Genomic DNA, 17,723 nt, shown 5'->3' on the forward strand with positions numbered 1-17,723 from the left:
GCACAGACAGAGAATGTTGCTGGCCTTTAGGCAGAGAGAGAAAAAGGAGACAATCAGGTAGAGAAACTTGCAGAACAATTTTCCCATCACAATCAACTCAAGAGGCTTCCAGGGGGCTCCCTACAGAGATAGTTTCTTTGAATCACTACCCCGATGCTGTTGCTCCAACAGAAAGATGTGAAGAGACAGAATTACAGGATTGGTACCAAATTACTAGGCACCTTAAAATTTCCAACACCTCAAGAAGTAAATCTGTTTTAGTGGCGACTTTCATCTGTTCTTTTGAATTTTACTGCAGTTGTAAAATTGAAGCAAATTGAAATTCTATTGAATTCAGTATTCAGAAACTGTATGGGCAAGTTTAGAAGCAAGCTAATTCTTTATCAACTCCTTTCTTGCAAAAGGTTATAATGTATTTCCTGTATAAATCAGGAGTTTGGGTCAAATGCTAACCCTGGGCAGTGGCTTAGTTCACTCTTCTTTCTTTTGCAAGATTTTTTCAACATCTCAAATTAGTTCATGACTTATTAATGTAGATCCATACTTATACAAGCTGGTTTAGTATTTTACTACTTCATTACAGTTTTAAAAGTTTCCAGTATAAAGCAGTGCATGTGTGTTTGTAGAAGAAGAAGAAGAAGAGAATTCAAAAGTGCTTTACATGATGAAAACCCAAAACATCAAACCAGCAAGAAACATTACATAGCAGTGGCAAACTAAAGGAAAGTAAGGACAAGTTGCAATGCAGACCACAATTAATGATGTTCTTGTTATTGCTAATCAAAGGCAGCTCTAGACAAAATGACAAAAGCCTAACTTTAAAGGAACTCCATTTCAGGATTTTTGCAGTTTTCTAGAAGTTATTTCCAGATAAGAGGAGAATAACAACTGAATGCTGCTCCCCATGTTTAGTTCTGATTCTGGGGATATAAAGTGCAAGCTTTCATGTATTTTGATGCTTACCATTCAGTGGCTTTTAAACTAGCAACAATGTTTTCTATTCTGTGTATATATTCTGTGTGCTGATCTATTGGGAGCCAGTGTAAGGACTTTAGAATCAGAGTGATGTTCTCTTTTCTAGTTTTAGTGAGAACACCAGGAGCAGCACTGGTCATGTATTTTACATGTCTGACTTGTCTTTTAAAACATTACAAAGATTTCTCTGTTACTTATAAATACATGTAATACACACCTTTACTGACTTTTTAAAATTACTGTTGCATTACGAAGAATATGAAGAATCACAACTACGTAGCCAGGAGCCGTTTCTGTCAGTCTGAGACAAGGGTTTAATAATTATTCCTAAAATCCCTTCGGCTTTGGTCCCTGATACACATTACATGTTTTAATAAGCAGAAACAGGAATGATTAGGTTCCATTGGGTTGTAAAATATTCTTTGGGAGTGAGATGATGCTTGAGGGATAAAAATAAAGAGATAAAGCCGAAGAGCTGTCCAATAAAGATATAAGAAATAACTGTTGAAGTGAGCTTAAAGGGAGGGAGGGGATGTGATTTAAACTTTACTTTTTTTGAGCTTAATGTAATTTTATAACGTCCTTCTCTCATCACAAAACATACAGTTTTGTTTTGATTATTTAATGCATGTTAGAGAAAAACTTGAATTGCCCATGGAGCCGCCCAGCTCTGAAGAATAACCTCTTCTCACACCTTTCTCACTCGGAGACCATGGAAAAGATGTGTAGAGGTTTGGTTTGAGAGAGAATGATAATAGTGATGGTCAGCTGCAGTGCTGATTTTTCCAAGAACCAGCCAAAGTAGGAGAAAAGGAAGATCAGTGTATTGTACTTCTTTAGAAATGCATTAATGAAAGAGTCTTTCAAAGTAAAAATTCAAGGAACATTTATTATTAACTATAATAAAAACTCATTAAATCAGAATTCTCATTAATAAGTGATAACATTTTTAATTTGTCTCAAATCAGTTCTAAAAAACAACTAGCTGTCACTCAATGTGTACATTTTTAGAGAAGGATATGATTATATAACGAAAATATATTTATTCTTAGTTTTACAATGTTAACACAAGAACTTAATTTTAACAGGTAAACATAAAGTTGTAACTTTTATGCACGGAATTGAGATTGAACCTTAATAGCAATATTTGCTAATCAAAAGTCAAAAGTATCTATCAGTGTCTCGTTTTCTCTCTCTCTCTTTGCTTTGGAGCTTAAATACTCAAATCTGAGGGAGTGTGCAAACTAGTACAGAAAGGTAAATTTAAAGAAGGAAAAGCCTTTGAGGTCAAACAGGTTTGGACGCCAGAGAACGCTCTTAAAGAAACTGCTCAGTTTCTTTTCATTGTGTTGAAATAAACTAGGTGTCAGGGTCTGCAGTTCTGAACTTTGCATTAGCTCAGAGGAAGCTGAATATTTGCACGTTTGAATGTTGTCGTTCCAGGAAGGTAAAAGCTGCTTTCCCCTGGCAGAGGAGTTGGATTGGCATGGTTCCTCCCTCTGAACTGAATCACCAACCTTTCAATACAGTAATTTTCATAGATGCATAGGATTATTTTTGATGCAGATACACAAAAGCATAGCAAGCAAAGCTGGCTGGAACTAAAATGTTAGACAGTAAAGAAAAACATCTCACTTTTACAAAGTAAACTTGCCTATTCTTTGAAATCCTAAATCTAAATTTTAAACTATTTAAAATCAGCATCGAATCAAATCATTCTCAAAAAACTAACCCAAAACATTTTATGAAAATTCAGAAATTCTAAACAATAGAGCAACTGTACATATTCCATGACTCAGGATTTTGTACCACAAACAAGCAAGGTGGCATGACAATAAAAAAAAATTCCTTGAAACCATAAATTAATCAAGAAAATATAAGCTGGCACCACTTTACTTTATTGGTGACAATATGTTGACTTCCATTTTATTACATCAAATGAATAAAATTAAATTCTAAAAATATAGTAAAAACCTTGAACACAGCTGAAGCTCCACAGTGAACAATAAAAATAACATAAAAGGACAGAAGTTTTGCTCTAACTTTGTCACTTCCCGACCAAGATATTATAGGAAAATATGAAGAGGAATACTGAGAAGGTAACACATGCTAGAAAGCCAAGAATACAGCAAAAAGTCTATTCATTTACTTTGAGCATCTCAGAAGGTGGGGATGCAAACCTCCAAGTAGGATGACAGAGTTTGGCAAGAATGTGGAGCAAATAAACTTTTTTTTTACACAAATAAAGATAAAAGAGTAAGACAGAATAATGCGATAGCTGACAGAAAAATGAACAAAATTCAACATGGAAATAAACACTAACAAGAGGGGCCTAAGAAAAGAAAGCCAGAGTTTGTTTAATATTTGTGACAACTAAAAGCAGGAGGAACAAAATATGGAAATAAAATGGTGTGAAAGAAAGACAATAATGTTACAACATCGTAAAATAGAAAAAAAAAATCAGGAAAAAAAACAGTAAACTAAAAAACTAAAAATACCCATAATCTGCAACATAAAAAGTCACACATCATGAAAAAAGTAACTCAACTGGCTACAGTAAGCATTTACAGGCTGAGATAAAGCACTTACTCAGAGGTTTTTTGAGTATTAACTGTGCATCTTTAAGGTGTTTGTGTTGTCATCTTGAATCTACTTTGCATTGCCTTTGACAGGATAACCTTTGGAAAATGAGTTATGTATAGTTATGTGAGTAAGCAATCTCAGCGATCTGCAAGTAAAATGTCCTCCTGTGTTGTAATTGATTGTACAACACTGTACAACATTCCTTTAAAAAAAAGAAAATACATAAGAGAACGTGTGTTTAAACTATGCCGGAATATATTATATTTTAGAATAATCATGTTTGTGGCTCATAAAAAGTTGACTTTTAATCAATATTTAACATTGCTTCTGCCTGTGTCCTGCAGGGGCTTTTACCATCTTTATTTTCTCATCTCCTCTCTGTGTCTAGTGTCAACACTCAGGAGGAATGTGCTTGCAGTGAAAGCAACAAATCAACCTCACACTGTGGGCTCAGCAGCAAATTTCCCACCGACACAGTTTGAGACCTTCTGCACATACAGTCACTGAAAACAGAGCAACAACTGTGGACTGATTTTGTTCTCAAGATTTGGTGGGCCAAAATAGCAGTGACAAAAAAGCGTAACACTGCACTCAAAAGTGATGGTTCGGGATCTATAAACTGGTGCTCTCTGGAAAGATAATGAACGGGTAAAATCTTACCTGTATTGGATAATTCAATAAATATTGAACAAAATGTTTCTCGTGATTGGAAAGCATCAGTAAAGTGGAGGCTTTTTCTGGATGTTGGTGAGTTCAGGAAAATGCTCTGACTGTGTAGAAAGTCACAAAGTGATTGAGTCCATGAAGAAGCAGAGGACAAACTAACAGAAATTTGATTTGGTAATAGAAATTGTATAACACACAAAATCACTTGAAGCAATTAAAATTTTTTGACTGATTTGGTCAAAAATAAATTGTGCAAACATTCTTTCAGCAAAGGAAGACACATCACAATCCACGTCACACTACACAAAATCATTCAATGTTTTGGTAGAAGACAATTCAATGTTTGTGAAAGGTCAAATCTGGGAGCTTGTGTTCACTACACAGTAATTTATTCACAAAAATATTGGTTTAGGTGAATACTTTGTTGTTGTTGTTGTTATTATTATTTCCTCACCTCCTATGAGACATGGATCTTGGCTTTGTAGACTTTGACCTGCTGTGGAAGTTATTTATTTGTTACACAGGGGGGTGTAGTGTGGAAAAGAGGATCCGCCACTGAATAACTGAAGAGCAAAAGAAGTCAGTTTAACTTGTTCTAGTCATTATCCAAAACAACAGCGTCCAAACTGGCAACCCGTCCAGCAGTCCACTTCCTTATACTTTGAAGCCAAACATTCCTAATTCAAACTGGTCCATCACATCATCCTTCCATGGAGGGAAAAGATTATGTTTCACATAAATAATCCAAACTTTATTTATCAACAAAAATATATCCAGTTTATATTTCACTTCTTTCTACAACATTTCTACAAATGATCAACCAATCAAACTCCTACTTGTGCCAGCTCAAGTCCAATAAAAGAGCTGTATTTAAGTTGGCATTACAAGATGGCTGCCACAGAGGACACATCCAAATGATGATGTTCAAACTAAGTGATATAAATATAACAACTAAATATTTCTCTAGTTCATTGATGCACAATCTAATGTTTAGCACTCATTGTACAACATTGAGGAAACAATTTAAAGTTTTTAAGGAATAACTTAATGTTTACTAACAACATGTATGATCATTTGACTTTAGTCATGTGATCATTATAGAGTTATTTATATCATTTTACTTGAACCACATTTTATAATGTTATAACTAGCCCTTTTAAATGTATAGTGTGGCCATGAGTGAAACCCACCGCTCTTCTGAATATAATATAGAGGGTGTGTCAGTTTTAATAAAATATCAGAAGCAAAAAAGGAGCTGGTGGCTCTGAGGATAACTCTGTGTTGCAGAACTGGTTTTGATCCGCTTGCCCCCTCAGCGGAAAAAGTCACTGAAAATTTGGATCACTACTGTAATCCTGTTATGAAACATTTTTTCCTTGATGGATATGGCCTCTTTCAGGATGACAATACCTTCATCCTTTGGAATTAAAAGGTCAAAGATTCTTTTGATGAACATGAAAAAGACGTCAATCATGGGCTGTGATCGTTGCGGTCACCAGACCTAAACTCAGGTACACACTTTGATTCAGGCTTACATGCCCATATTTATGTCACTGGATTAAGAAATAGTTTAAAGAAGAATGCCACCTTAAACTCTAGCAACTTCTGAATTTGTGACAATGAGGTCCTTTAATCTTGCAGTACTCCATTCAGGTTTCGGGAGTCAGTTCCAAACTTTACTGACAATTTTCTTATTGGCCAAAAAAATCTTCTTATGATATTTGTTTTATAACATCATATTTTCTCTAATTTATCTCTGACCAGCTCTGATCTCAACAATTTTATTTTGGCTCTGAAGGATTTTTCACGGTCGTTGTCCGACTTGAAAGTGAAGTTCTGTCCCAATCTCAAGTTTCTTGGATTCTTTAAATTGGAGAAAATATAATGCTATAAAAACAAATATTATAAAAAAGACTTTTTGGCTAGTAAAATAAATGTTAGTAAAGTTTAAGACTGAGACTGAAACCTGGACAGGTTTTCTTCCAAGATTATTCTGAATGTCAGTGCAACCATTTTCACAAAAGCTATGATCAACTGCCCAGCCTGTGCTGAAAAAAATCCCCAAGCATTATATCGCTACCACCATGTTTCATTGCATGGTAGAGATATTAAGTATTACTTGCAGGCCCAAAAGTTCAATTTTACAACAATACCTTATTTTTGCTATGTTCTTCTGTGCATGTTTTTTGGTAAACAGCAAAACAACAATTATCCAAAAACTTTCTTTCACCAGGGACTTTCTTCTTTTCATAAAAATCAGATTTATGAAGTGTGCAAATGGGAGTTGTCCTGATGACAGTCAGCTGGTTACATTTGCTTTAATTTAGAGACATAACAGTAAATGGGCATTAAATACAAATATATGTAACACATTTTATATTTTTATATGCGGGGCAATTTGAAAAGCATACAACATTTTGATATGCATGATTTTATGTTGGTTTGTCACATCAAATCCCCCAAAAGGCCTAAGCTTTTTAAGTAGCAACGTGGCATATTGGGCAAAGTATGTATGCCAGTAATAATTTTGCAGGTCAGTGTATTAGTTGTTGCCATTTTTATGAATAAAAACTTGCAGCCATTGTTGTCCTGTATGCTATATAATAATAAAAACAAACGTCTCAAGCAACGACTGCCAACATCATTAAATCACCAATGTATTTTCAATATATTTTCAAACAAAAGCCGAAAATGTTGTCAAAAACATTAAATTCACTTCATTTGAGGATTTTTTCATTAATGAAATCGATTCTTGTACTTGTAATAATAATAATAAAAAAAGCATAAGAGTCAGCCAGGCAAAAACATTTTCACTAAACTGAAAAAAAAAAAACAAAAAAAAAAGTCACTGCAGTCTATGCCAATGTTGTAGCAGTTACTCTTCATTTCTTTTTACTTTCCTTGGACAAGCGCCTGTTGAAAACATTGGAGTCAGCAGCAGCTCAGCTTATCATACTTTGCCACTCTGAAAGGATGAGGCGCTGGGGATTTTCACTCTACAACCTTCTGAGGCCGTAAAAGTGATGACTCACAGCCATTCGCTTCGCTGTACCTGAATAGGTCGATCTCATCATGGCCAACTGCACAACCCATCCCCCTCTCTTAGTTAACTGCCTGTGCTCAGTTGGGTGAGCTGGCTGTAAACTACACCAGCTCTGCTAATTAATTAATGTCCCTTAACTGCAAGACTGGCTCCCTCCATTGTACTGGAGTAGTTTTCAGCTGGCTGCAGAGGGGATCACTCTGTGTTTTTTGGTTCGGATTGTGTTGTGGTGGAAAGCCAAAAGAAACAGCAGTGGATGGCCATCAGTATCATTTTCACTATCAATCACTAAAGGGCCATTGTGGTCCCGTCCTGTAAACGGCGCCAGTGTAAGCAGGCAGGCAGACAGAGAAAGAAGAAGAGAGAACAGAAGGAAGAAGGGGGAAGAGGGGGCAGGCTGGCTGCAGGGAGAACCAGGGGGAGAGAATGGTCGGGGAACAGTCTGGATGCCCACCTCAGCTCCTCCTGTGGGGATGGAGAACGCTGCTGCTGTCTCAGTGCCTGTCCTCTGTGCTCTCCCAGGTCCCGGATCCTGAGGTAAGAGCTTGAAGGCACGCCATGTCCTCCAACCTAGTCTTCACAGATATAGGCGCAGGTGTTTAGTTGCGTAACAGCATCCATAAACGTAATTTATGTCACTTGATTGGGTGCCCGACTTGTTGTTTGTCTTCTTACTGAGATTGGCTGGTTTTGAGGGAAAATAGAAAAGCATGACTGCATGAGCCGGTGTGAAAAGCTAAGCAGAGTTGTTGTGACAAGTATTGGTTTTAACTGTTACTTTGGTGCTCAGGTTGAATAGAAGAGAGATAAGTTGATTTTCATTCTTGTCTGACATAAAAAAAAAAAAGCTGAAAGGTGGTAAGAAATGATTTAGAAACTGAGCAGTTTGTGTAAAATCTGCACAAACATAAAAGGGAATGAGCTACTTCACAGACAAAAGCAGGGTTATAGCATCTAAGACAAGTCAGATGTTGTAATTACCAAAAAGGTTCTCCATGGGAAATAAAAACAACTAGGACTCAAGTATTAGAAACTAGATTAAAAGGTAAGGTTTATATGTTCATATACATGTTTCATCGTCTCATTTTGGATTTCTGAGACGATGAAAATGAGACGATGAAAATGTGATGTGTGAATCCGCAGATGTGCATTAAATGTCTTCCTGTTTATCTATGAGCAGAGAGAATGGAGTTTGTGTATCATTTCTTATTTTTGTATTCCATGAGGTTAGCACCTTTAAATTCCTCAATAAAGTGAGGATTCCTCAATAAAGGCGAGAATACTTTTCCAACAGAAAAGTATTCTTGCCTTTTCTGTTGGAGAAATACTTTTTTGTTGGAGGAACGCACTCTTTTTTCATGTACAAAAAATGCCACATATAACATATTTTCATTTATCAAAAGGCTATGCCTTGAACTGTTATGTTATGCATAACAGTTCAAGTTTAATGTGACGTGAACAGGTTTTTCATCAAAGATAAGAGAAAACGGCAGAAATCTCTAGAGGGAGTCCCTGTGGCTGCTCACATGCTGCCTTTTGAGCTTTGAAAGTGAAATGACTAAAGCTCAGGCTTGAGTCATAAAATACTTGAAATGCTTAATAAATATATGGTGTAAAATCTTACTTAGCTTTTACACCATATAAAAGCTACAAGTATAGGCTACTTGTTGCACAGTAGCCTAAAATGTACATGAAGAAGAGGAATGAAAACTGGCAGAGTTTTCAAATGCATACCCAGTTGTCTCGCGTCATACACACCACTTATGACATAAAGAAAGTTATTATTGAAGATTTACCAACCAGGTTGATACCCAAAATGTTACTTTTTGGTCAACATAGAAAGCTTTCTGTGGTAAGGAATCTATCATTGCATAGCATACATTCCATGTTCCAGTGGAACATGGTAGTGACAGCATCATGCTCTGGGCTGATGCTGAGCAGGGACAGGCAACAATGGGGGGAGTTGATGGAAAGATAAATGAATCTGAGCACCGGGTGATCCTGGAAGAAAACATATTCAAGTCTGACCTGGGACTGGGGTTTTAAATGTGATGTGTGTGTCACATCTGCATCTGCATTGTAGAGAAAAACACCGCTCTGCAGTGAAGTGTTTCCACTGACTGAGTTACAGCAATTGCAATTTAAAGCAACAAGCAGCTTTGAAGATATGAAATATTTAAAACCTGTGAAAATGTGTAACTCTGTCAGACTTTTGTGGCAACACACCAAAACCTGGTGTTCTGACAGATACTACTGATGGGAACAACATAGTTCAGTGAACTTATTAACTCTACTTTGGAATTTACATTAAACCTAGGTGGAACTTACAAAAGATAAAGATCTGAAATAATTTGGTTTTAACAAGAAAAAAGCTCTAATGTGTTGTTTTAATTCTATGTTCACATCCAGCTTCTCTTTTCTTAGTTTTTTTATTGCCTTGCAGTGTTTTCAGTAATTGTAGCAAACAGAACAATAGCCTATTTTTAGATCAATTACTTGGTGCCTCATAGATTAAAGTGTAGAGTTTCCCCATCCAGTCAAGTGATCAATAAACAGCAGCCAGGGAAACCTTCTCTTGATGATTTTATCAGAGGGGGCGATGCTCTGCGGGGTTTGGTAGCACCGACAACATATCCTTTTGGGAGAACGTGTAATTATTCTTTCCCAAGCTCCAGTTATAGAGGTCAGTGGTGAAATAAATGTTTCAAAATACCTTCTACACACATCTGTAGAAAATTGCCTAGCAGCAAAGTACTATTACCAGAGATCTTTATTAGAGACATATATAATACTACACATTATATTGGCAAAATTCTGGTTTGTGTGAAAAATGTGTTTGTTTTGTCATTTGCTTTTAGCTTTTACCCACACCGCCCCCGAAGAAGCCGGACCCAGTTAACTCAGAAACTGTCGTTTTCTGGGGGCTGAGATTATGGCAGGTCATTGGAATCTTTTCAGTGTTTGTGTTGGCTGTTGGTAAGTATGCCTTTGTCAATTCAGTTTCTTACGGGTATGACCACAAGACATCTACTATTATGTAACCTCTCCTGCAAATTTGATTTATTGGGGAAACTCAGAATTGTTCATATGTTGACTAAAAAAATTGCTTTAATAGTTAAGCACAAGGAAAAATGCAAGGATTTTATCCAAATTCAACTTTCAGTGACTACAGTCTGAAACTTATACAATGAAATTCTTTATAAAAGCAAAGTATCTGAGAAGGTTGTAAGGTCTCAAGTTCACCTGCTGTGACCAAATGAGAGTTTCTTTTGTGTGGCTGAGATAGAAAGATTCCCCTTATCACACAAAAACTATGCAAGAGTTCAGAGAACAGATTGTTGATTTGCACAAACAGGAAAAAGCATGCAAAAACGAGAAGAAAAAAAAACACAGTCTTGGAGAGATGATCGGAAGCACAGTTTCCAGGTTTAAAAGTCAAAACAAATAGAGGAAACTGTTAACAGCTGAAATCAAATTCTTGAGGAGGCAGTCTGTCTGAAGAAGACCGGGAAGATAACTAGATAGACTAGTTATCTTTCGTGCAAACGGCCGGCAAATGGGAAAACCTTCTGCAAACACATAAATATTGCAAACCCCAAAACACACAAACACAAAAAACAAATGCTGCAAATATGCTACAAACACAGAAAAGAGAAGCAAAAGTCTAAAACCACTAAATCAAATGGAAAAGAAAAAAAAATAGACACATTTCTGCAACCACAAGAAATAGAAGCAAAAGGAAAAATGCTGCAAATAGAAAAAACAAAGGATGCAAACTCGCTCCAAGTGTTCCAGACCACTAGTGAGAGTTGACCACCAAGTCATATGCGACTGGACTCTCAGTAAAGAAAAGATGTCATGATTTAACGGGATGTCCAGAAAAAAGTTGGAAGAAAGTAGAAAAGCTGCATTGTACTTTGTCTTTTTTCAAACACACAGTCTTTTGCAATATTATAACAGCAACATATTTAATAATACTACTTACTACAGACTCCTCCTGGTGGTCTGAAGCTGTTCTACTTTGTGGAGTGAATTGTGATTGGATCAGTTTTTTGCATTTATTTTGTTGGTGGTAGGTTTTTGCTTCTGTGTTCTGTGATTGTCACATTTGTTGTGTTATGTGTGTTTTGGAGTTAGCATCTTGCTCTTTCCTGTGCATTTGCTCCTGTTGCTCATTGTAGTTCAGCTTCCATAGAAAGCACACATATTCTCTTTAGGGTGTTCAAAATGTAGAAGTCATAACTCACATCTCTCTCGGATGTGTAATAGCTAACGTACTCCTAAGTGCAACGTGTTGCACTTTCCTGATGAATAAGAGGTTTTAATAATTTAAACTCACCATGTCCTTTTTTTTTTTTTTTTTCGTCTTTCTTTCAGTTATTACTCTGTGCTGTATTTTCAAATGCCGTATCCCACGGACAAAAAAGGAAATTGAGGCACGGCATGCACAAAGACTAGCTGCCAAAAAATATGCCAACACATTAGAGACAGTGCCACCGCTGAATGAGCTGACTGAGATCCCAGGATGTAAGTACCTCTCTGTAATATCATTTGAATCTTCACATGACAGAAGAGCTTTGGTAATAAAAGCCACAGCAGTCTTTAGCTCTGAAGTTGACCTTTGCAGTTTAATTTCCCTTCTGTGCCATACTCCTTAAGCTAAAAATTCAGCTCCTTCTGACATGGGAGAAAAACAGATGGGAGAAACAGCCTTTCTCAGAGGCTGTTTGTACATCTGTATCCGCAGTGCTTTTTATTCAGTGTAACAGTTCATGACTGAAATTGATTTATTTCAGTGTATCTGCAATTTACAGAGAATAGTAGTGAACACTAAATTTAAAGTAAAATCCAGAAAACTCATTATTGTCTCAAACACACTTTCTGATTAACAACTATTTTATTTCACGGTGTCCTCTTAAATCAGATTTTTTTTTCTTCATTTTTATATTTGTCTCGTAAAATTCTGCTCCTATAATCTCCACTTTTCCTCTCCTTTTCTCTTTTCTTCTCTTCCTCCTTTTCCTCCAGCGACCCCAGATTCCTCTGCATTGCAGACAGTGTCTGAGCAGGTCCAGACTCAAAACCCTAACAGCAGCCCTCTCTCTGGGGTTATTGTCAACGAGGACCACCCTAGCTCTCTGTCTTTGCCAGAGCTGGGATGATGTTTTTTTTTTTTTTTCTGCTGCTCTTCTGCTCTAATCTTCCTTCAGCCATTCCTCTTTGGCTCAATTGTTTTGCAAAGTGCAGTGTTTACAGTAGGAGCCACTCTAAAAGCACCCTTCATTCATCTATCCAAAATGCTTTTATTTTGCTCTCAACTCAGCCCTTGCTGAATCTTTGTTAAAAACTGCTGGTGGCAAAAGCTAAATCAATCCCTTGTTTAGCTTGACTAAAGTATCACTTCCAAAATGCTGCCAGAAAAGAAAAAGCATAAAATCTTCAGGCTTTGCTGAAAATTTTCAGGCTTTGCTCAGTAGTGATGTCTTCTTTAATGGAACTTTAATGAAACTACTAAGTACACATGGTGCTGCTTTTACAATAAGATTTGGTTAGAACAGCTTGACAGTTGTAGATTTCACCATACTTGGTGTGTATTTGGGAGTGTGTATGTTGTATATGTACAAGGTGGTAAATAAAAAAAAAACCCTCCTACCACTCTTTAACCTAAGGCGAATGTGACTCTGGTACAGACAAATTGCGGTTTGGAAATGGTTTCATTCATTAAAGGAAGAAGCTAAATAAGCCAATATGACCCTATGTAAAAAGTAATTACCCTCATAACATATAATACTAATGACACGTTCCTGCCATTCTGTGTGTTAACGACTGCCATAAGGTATTTAAGATAACAGAGTTTTTTACATTACTGTAGAAACATTTTTTGCCAACTCTTTTTTTGCAAATTGGTTTTAACCAAGCCACAGTGGTTTTTCAAGCATAAACAACCAATTCTGATTGGTTGCAGCATTCCATTTGGATTGTACTTTAGACTTTGATTAGGTCATTCTCAAAGTCTCAAAAAATAATTTGTAATCCTTTCCAAACCAATGGATACCAATGGCTTTATTTTTTCACATCTTTCTAAACTTGTTAAATGTTGTGTTGATGTTGGAGGTCTTCAACTTGTCAGATAGGATTTAGGTGATTTCTCGTTTCTGAAGGGGTGGCAGTAATTAGAGCTCATGTAGTTGTAATTTAGAAAAGAGGGTTTAACTTTCTTGAACAAGAATAGGTTGATTTGAATAGTCTTTGTTCTTTAATTACAACGGAAATCATTCAAATACTGGTTCTTGTAATAATAAAACTTGTTTTAATGAAAATATATTGACAACAAAGCAAAAACAGAATAAATTTGAAAGGTGGTAAATCCATTTCCACATCACTGTATATTGACAGATATTTCAGCAGAATTTTTTAGAAATGTAAACGTCCATTCTTCTCCAACTTATGGATAAAACGTTACATATGCTGTGTTTCAATCTGTAATTAGTGTAGAATAATTAGGTCTAGATCTGACTGGCCAAAATTGTGCTATTGATATTTTTCTCAATGCCAAAAAAGTATTCAAAATGCTTCTTCAGTGTTTTTTTTATTATTATAAAGGTTGCATATTCTCAAAGTGTGTTTTAAAATGATCTCTGTTCATTGCTTTCTGTGTTGAATGAAATGAACTTATATTCACGGTATTTCAGATTTTTTATGAAATATCATCAAATGTGTCAAAGGTTTCCAAAAGAACACAAAAAAGCTATTTAAATTAGCACCATACCTGAAGTTGCTAATGAAATTCCAACTTCAGCAGCAACAGCAAGTAAAGTATCCCACTTGATTTACACATCTAAGCATGTCTAAATCCCCAATAGCCTGGGGGACAAAATACCCCAGTTTTTGCCGCCCTGTAGAGCATCTCACAAAGCACCTCTAGGTTGAGTTGTGAAATTTTTTGAATGTTTGCATGATATTTTTGTACATGAATTTTGAAATAGCCTGCATAGCAAAAATGCTATGAAAAGAACCTGATTGATTTGCCACGTATGCGGCATGCCTTGTGTTAAATGTTGTAGGATGGTGTTTGTTCCTCCTCCTGTTTGTTTGTATCTCCCCCATCAATATTCCTAACTGTGGGATTAGATTTGAATACAATAAATAGTTTGGACTCTGACTGTTCTCTTAATCTGTTTTTTAGTTCAGGTGCCATTTCTATTTGTTACTTTTAATGTGTCAGAAGAATCTTATCCTCTCTGCTGCTTCTGGTCCATCTTCTTTGTAGTCACGGAAATGCGTTCGTTGAGTAATGTGTAATTGATATAGAGCAATTACACGCTTAAGTGTTTTTCCCATGATGCATGTCTGAAATAATATTGGCATCAGAGAATAAAAAGAACATAGTGAAGTTACTGTTGCTCCACATTGCTTTAGTTTCTGATGTCAGCATGTGGATACTCATCCGTGGCACTATGCAGCTAATTAACCATGTCACTGGGATAAGAGGAGGTACAGTAACCATAATGAAATGTTGAAAATGAACATGGAGTTATCACTTGTTCTGTATGATAAACTTTGCTCCAATGTTTGCCTCTGAATGAAAAAAGCTAAATAAATATGTAAATTTATGCATCTCCTTCCGGATTATGTCAAGATGATGGTGTGTCTGACATTAAATCGGTAACAGCATCTGACATCCCAGAAGAACTCGTAATGCATGCTGAAAATAGCGTCACTGAATGTGAAGCAGTATCTATCTCACAGTGAGAAGAAATTCGTGATTATGTTTCACAGACTTTTTTTTTTTTATTATTTAAAATAAATAAACACAGGTTGCCAAAATTTTGGCCATGCCATAGATTCTATAATGAAAAAGAAAATTGTATATGTTTTTTTTCTGGTCATTTTTTGAGAATGACAAAGAACTACCCAATCTCTTTTTGGCAAGTATACTAACACTTATAAAGAATTTCAAAATAGTTTGATGTAATCCTAGAGTTCTATTGGCTTTTTGAGAGCATCTCATTTTTAATTTTCAGACCGAAGAACTAAGAGTTCTTGTTGGTGTTGAAAACTGAGGAGTTGGCATCTCTAAAGCCTTGAAATTATTTATCTTTACCATGATTTTACCATGGGCCTCCTGACTGCTTTTCTAAGAAAAAGTTAAGAGGAATGTATATTTGTATGAATACTGGGCCTAGATGTCGTGAAGAGCATAAACTGGTCTGGAACATTGATCTCAAAACTTTCTCATGTTGAAGATCTCTATACCGCCATATATTCAAACGTGCCAAGAGGAGAAATATATCTGGGACAGTAGAGTCAAGTAAGAAAAATAATGAGCTTCTCCTCTTTCAGAGACATTATATCTTACATATACAGTCAGTGAGTATAAAAATGCTGGAAGTCACAAGGCTTAGTCTTTAACTACCTTCCATCTTCCCTCCTTATCCAAAATGTTCCCCACTGAATAAAAAAGAACTTTATATATAGAGTTTTGTGTGTGTATTCTTCATTTCTCTACTTTCACCTCCACTTATACCTGCTTATTTCCAAGTAGAAGGTGTGTAATTCCATATAAATATGGAGACACCACTGTATTATATGTGATGATTTATTCCAGACAGTAGTGTCATTTTGTAATGGCAAATTAGTAGAAAAAAAAATCAAGGTTTCATTTCTGCCTCAATTTAACACAAAGTCAAGCAGGTATTAACCAATGAGATGCCAAAAAAATAGACTGACAGTTTACAAAAGAAAGAGAAAATGTCAGGCTTAAAATATCCCCCAATTAGAGTAGCAGTCAAAGTTTTTAAAAGCTGTTGCTGAGTAACAAAATTATTTCCTGTGAACCTTTGGACTGATCAAGTGGAATTTATCACCATAGCTGCATGAGTAAAGCTCCTTCCTTTAAGCTATACTACTAATATTTCTTCACTAAATCGGATCTGGATATCTGATTGGATCTTCTTTTCATGGTGATCTGTACATAGCACTTAACATCTTGTTTATGCAGATATATTTGCCGCACTATAACACCTAAGTCAGGGAAACAAAAGGAGATTAGATTTTAAAGACAGACATTTATTTTAGCTACCTTTTGTAGCTAAAATATAGATGAAATTCCCTAATGTCACACAAAACGCCTGAACAGATTCAGCTCTTTGGCAGATTCCTCTTTTAATAATTCTGATGAATTGATCCTTTACATGTTGGAAGATTCATATTTTAGGTTTTGATAAAGGCAAAAAATTACAAAAATTACATTATTTTAATGCAACAATCTTTAAAACATATTTTTATTTTAGAACATATTAGTAGAAAGGCCCGGCAATGTTGTTCCAAAACTTTAAGTTTAAATATTTTAACAAAATGATCACTAATTTGTGATTTTCTTATTTAGCTATTTATCTTCTAATTTGCCATTTTCACTTGTTGGCACACTTGCCGGATCCTCTGTTTACTGCACCAGAACAAAGATACACAGAGAATGCAGAAAAAATGTATTCAGAGGGGGGAATCTTGCACATTTAAAAAAATAATTGTCCTTTGTACATCCTCTTTGGCCCAGAAACTGCAGTCTTTTTCCAGACGGCAGCAGAGTGAAAACCAGTGAGGACAGTAGCATCTCCTACAATACTAAAGGCTTTCCAGCTCATGTGAAAAGCCTCCGCAAGACCTTCCACCTGCTTAGAGGGTCTTGCTGCAAAACACAGGGGACTATACAGTGATACAGCTGGTCAGGATTCTCTTGATTGTGCCTCTTAAGAAGATGGACAGGCTGGTTAGAAGATAGTGTTCTGGCTTTTCTTGGACTGGAGAAGAAGTAAAAATGTACACAGAAATGCTGTGTTATTAGTCCAAGAGAAGTCTTCTGTGATATGATATGGACAGGTGATTTTTTTAATGCATTTTTGGATAGAGCCATGTAAGGCATTTTGTGTCTGTTCTTCAAGAAAGGTGTCAATACAACCATTTCTAGAAATATCCAGGAAGAGCCAATTGCTGCTTTGAAGTCCTGACCCTTTTCTCTTACTTTTTGCAGCTGCAAAACCAGAAGAAAAAACTGAGGTTCCAACAGTGTCCGGGAAAGTGGATGGTGAAAAAGGAGAAAAGAAGAGCAAGGAGGGAAAGAAAGACAAGAGTGCCAAAGAAGGGAAAGGGGATGACAATGAGGCTTCTACAAAAAAGAAGGGGGAAAAGGGAGAGAAGAGTGAAAAGGGAGAAAAGGGGGAAAAAGGAGCGTCCAAGAAAGAAGGTGGTGAAGGAAAAGGCAAGAAGAGCGACAAAGGAGAGAAGGATGAAAAAGGAGGCAAAGGAGGTGCTAAAGGGGGAGGCAGAAAATCACAAAAGTGAACTGTAATCCCTCTTAAAAAGATAACCGTTTTATATTTCACTCAGCAAAAAACTATACTTTTCTAAAATAAAGTTTGTACATTCTATTAAAAGTGGAGTTAAATCCATGTCAGAC

At 36.1% G+C, this 17,723-nt stretch overlaps 1 protein-coding gene across 1 annotated transcript; it reads left to right on the plus strand.

Annotated features, from left to right (window-relative positions):
- The first annotated feature begins 7,101 nt into the window (after window positions 1-7,101).
- Window positions 7,102-17,720, plus strand: tmie (transmembrane inner ear). Its single transcript, XM_008434309.3, has 4 exons — window positions 7,102-7,804; window positions 10,126-10,243; window positions 11,645-11,794; window positions 17,298-17,720. Exons 1-4 carry the CDS (start codon window positions 7,694-7,696, stop codon window positions 17,606-17,608), a joined length of 690 nt encoding a protein of 229 aa, XP_008432531.2. The 5' UTR covers window positions 7,102-7,693; the 3' UTR covers window positions 17,609-17,720.
- The last annotated feature ends 3 nt before the right edge of the window (window positions 17,721-17,723 follow it).

This window comes from Poecilia reticulata, chromosome 17 (genome assembly GCF_904066995.2).
Source record: "Poecilia reticulata chromosome 17, P_reticulata-male-v2, whole genome shotgun sequence".
In the NCBI taxonomy this organism is placed as follows: Eukaryota; Metazoa; Chordata; class Actinopteri; order Cyprinodontiformes; family Poeciliidae; genus Poecilia; species Poecilia reticulata.

Excerpts from the sequence above, each read along its gene's own strand:
- tmie (XM_008434309.3), top strand. The coding sequence starts at position 7,694 with ATGGTCGGGGAACAGTCTGGATGCCCACCTCAGCTCCTCCTGTGGGGA. Across the intron at positions 10,244-11,644 it reads AGTGTTTGTGTTGGCTGTTG|TTATTACTCTGTGCTGTATT; the intron begins GTAAGTATGCCT and ends TCTTTCTTTCAG. Across the intron at positions 11,795-17,297 it reads GCTGACTGAGATCCCAGGAT|CTGCAAAACCAGAAGAAAAA; the intron begins GTAAGTACCTCT and ends TACTTTTTGCAG.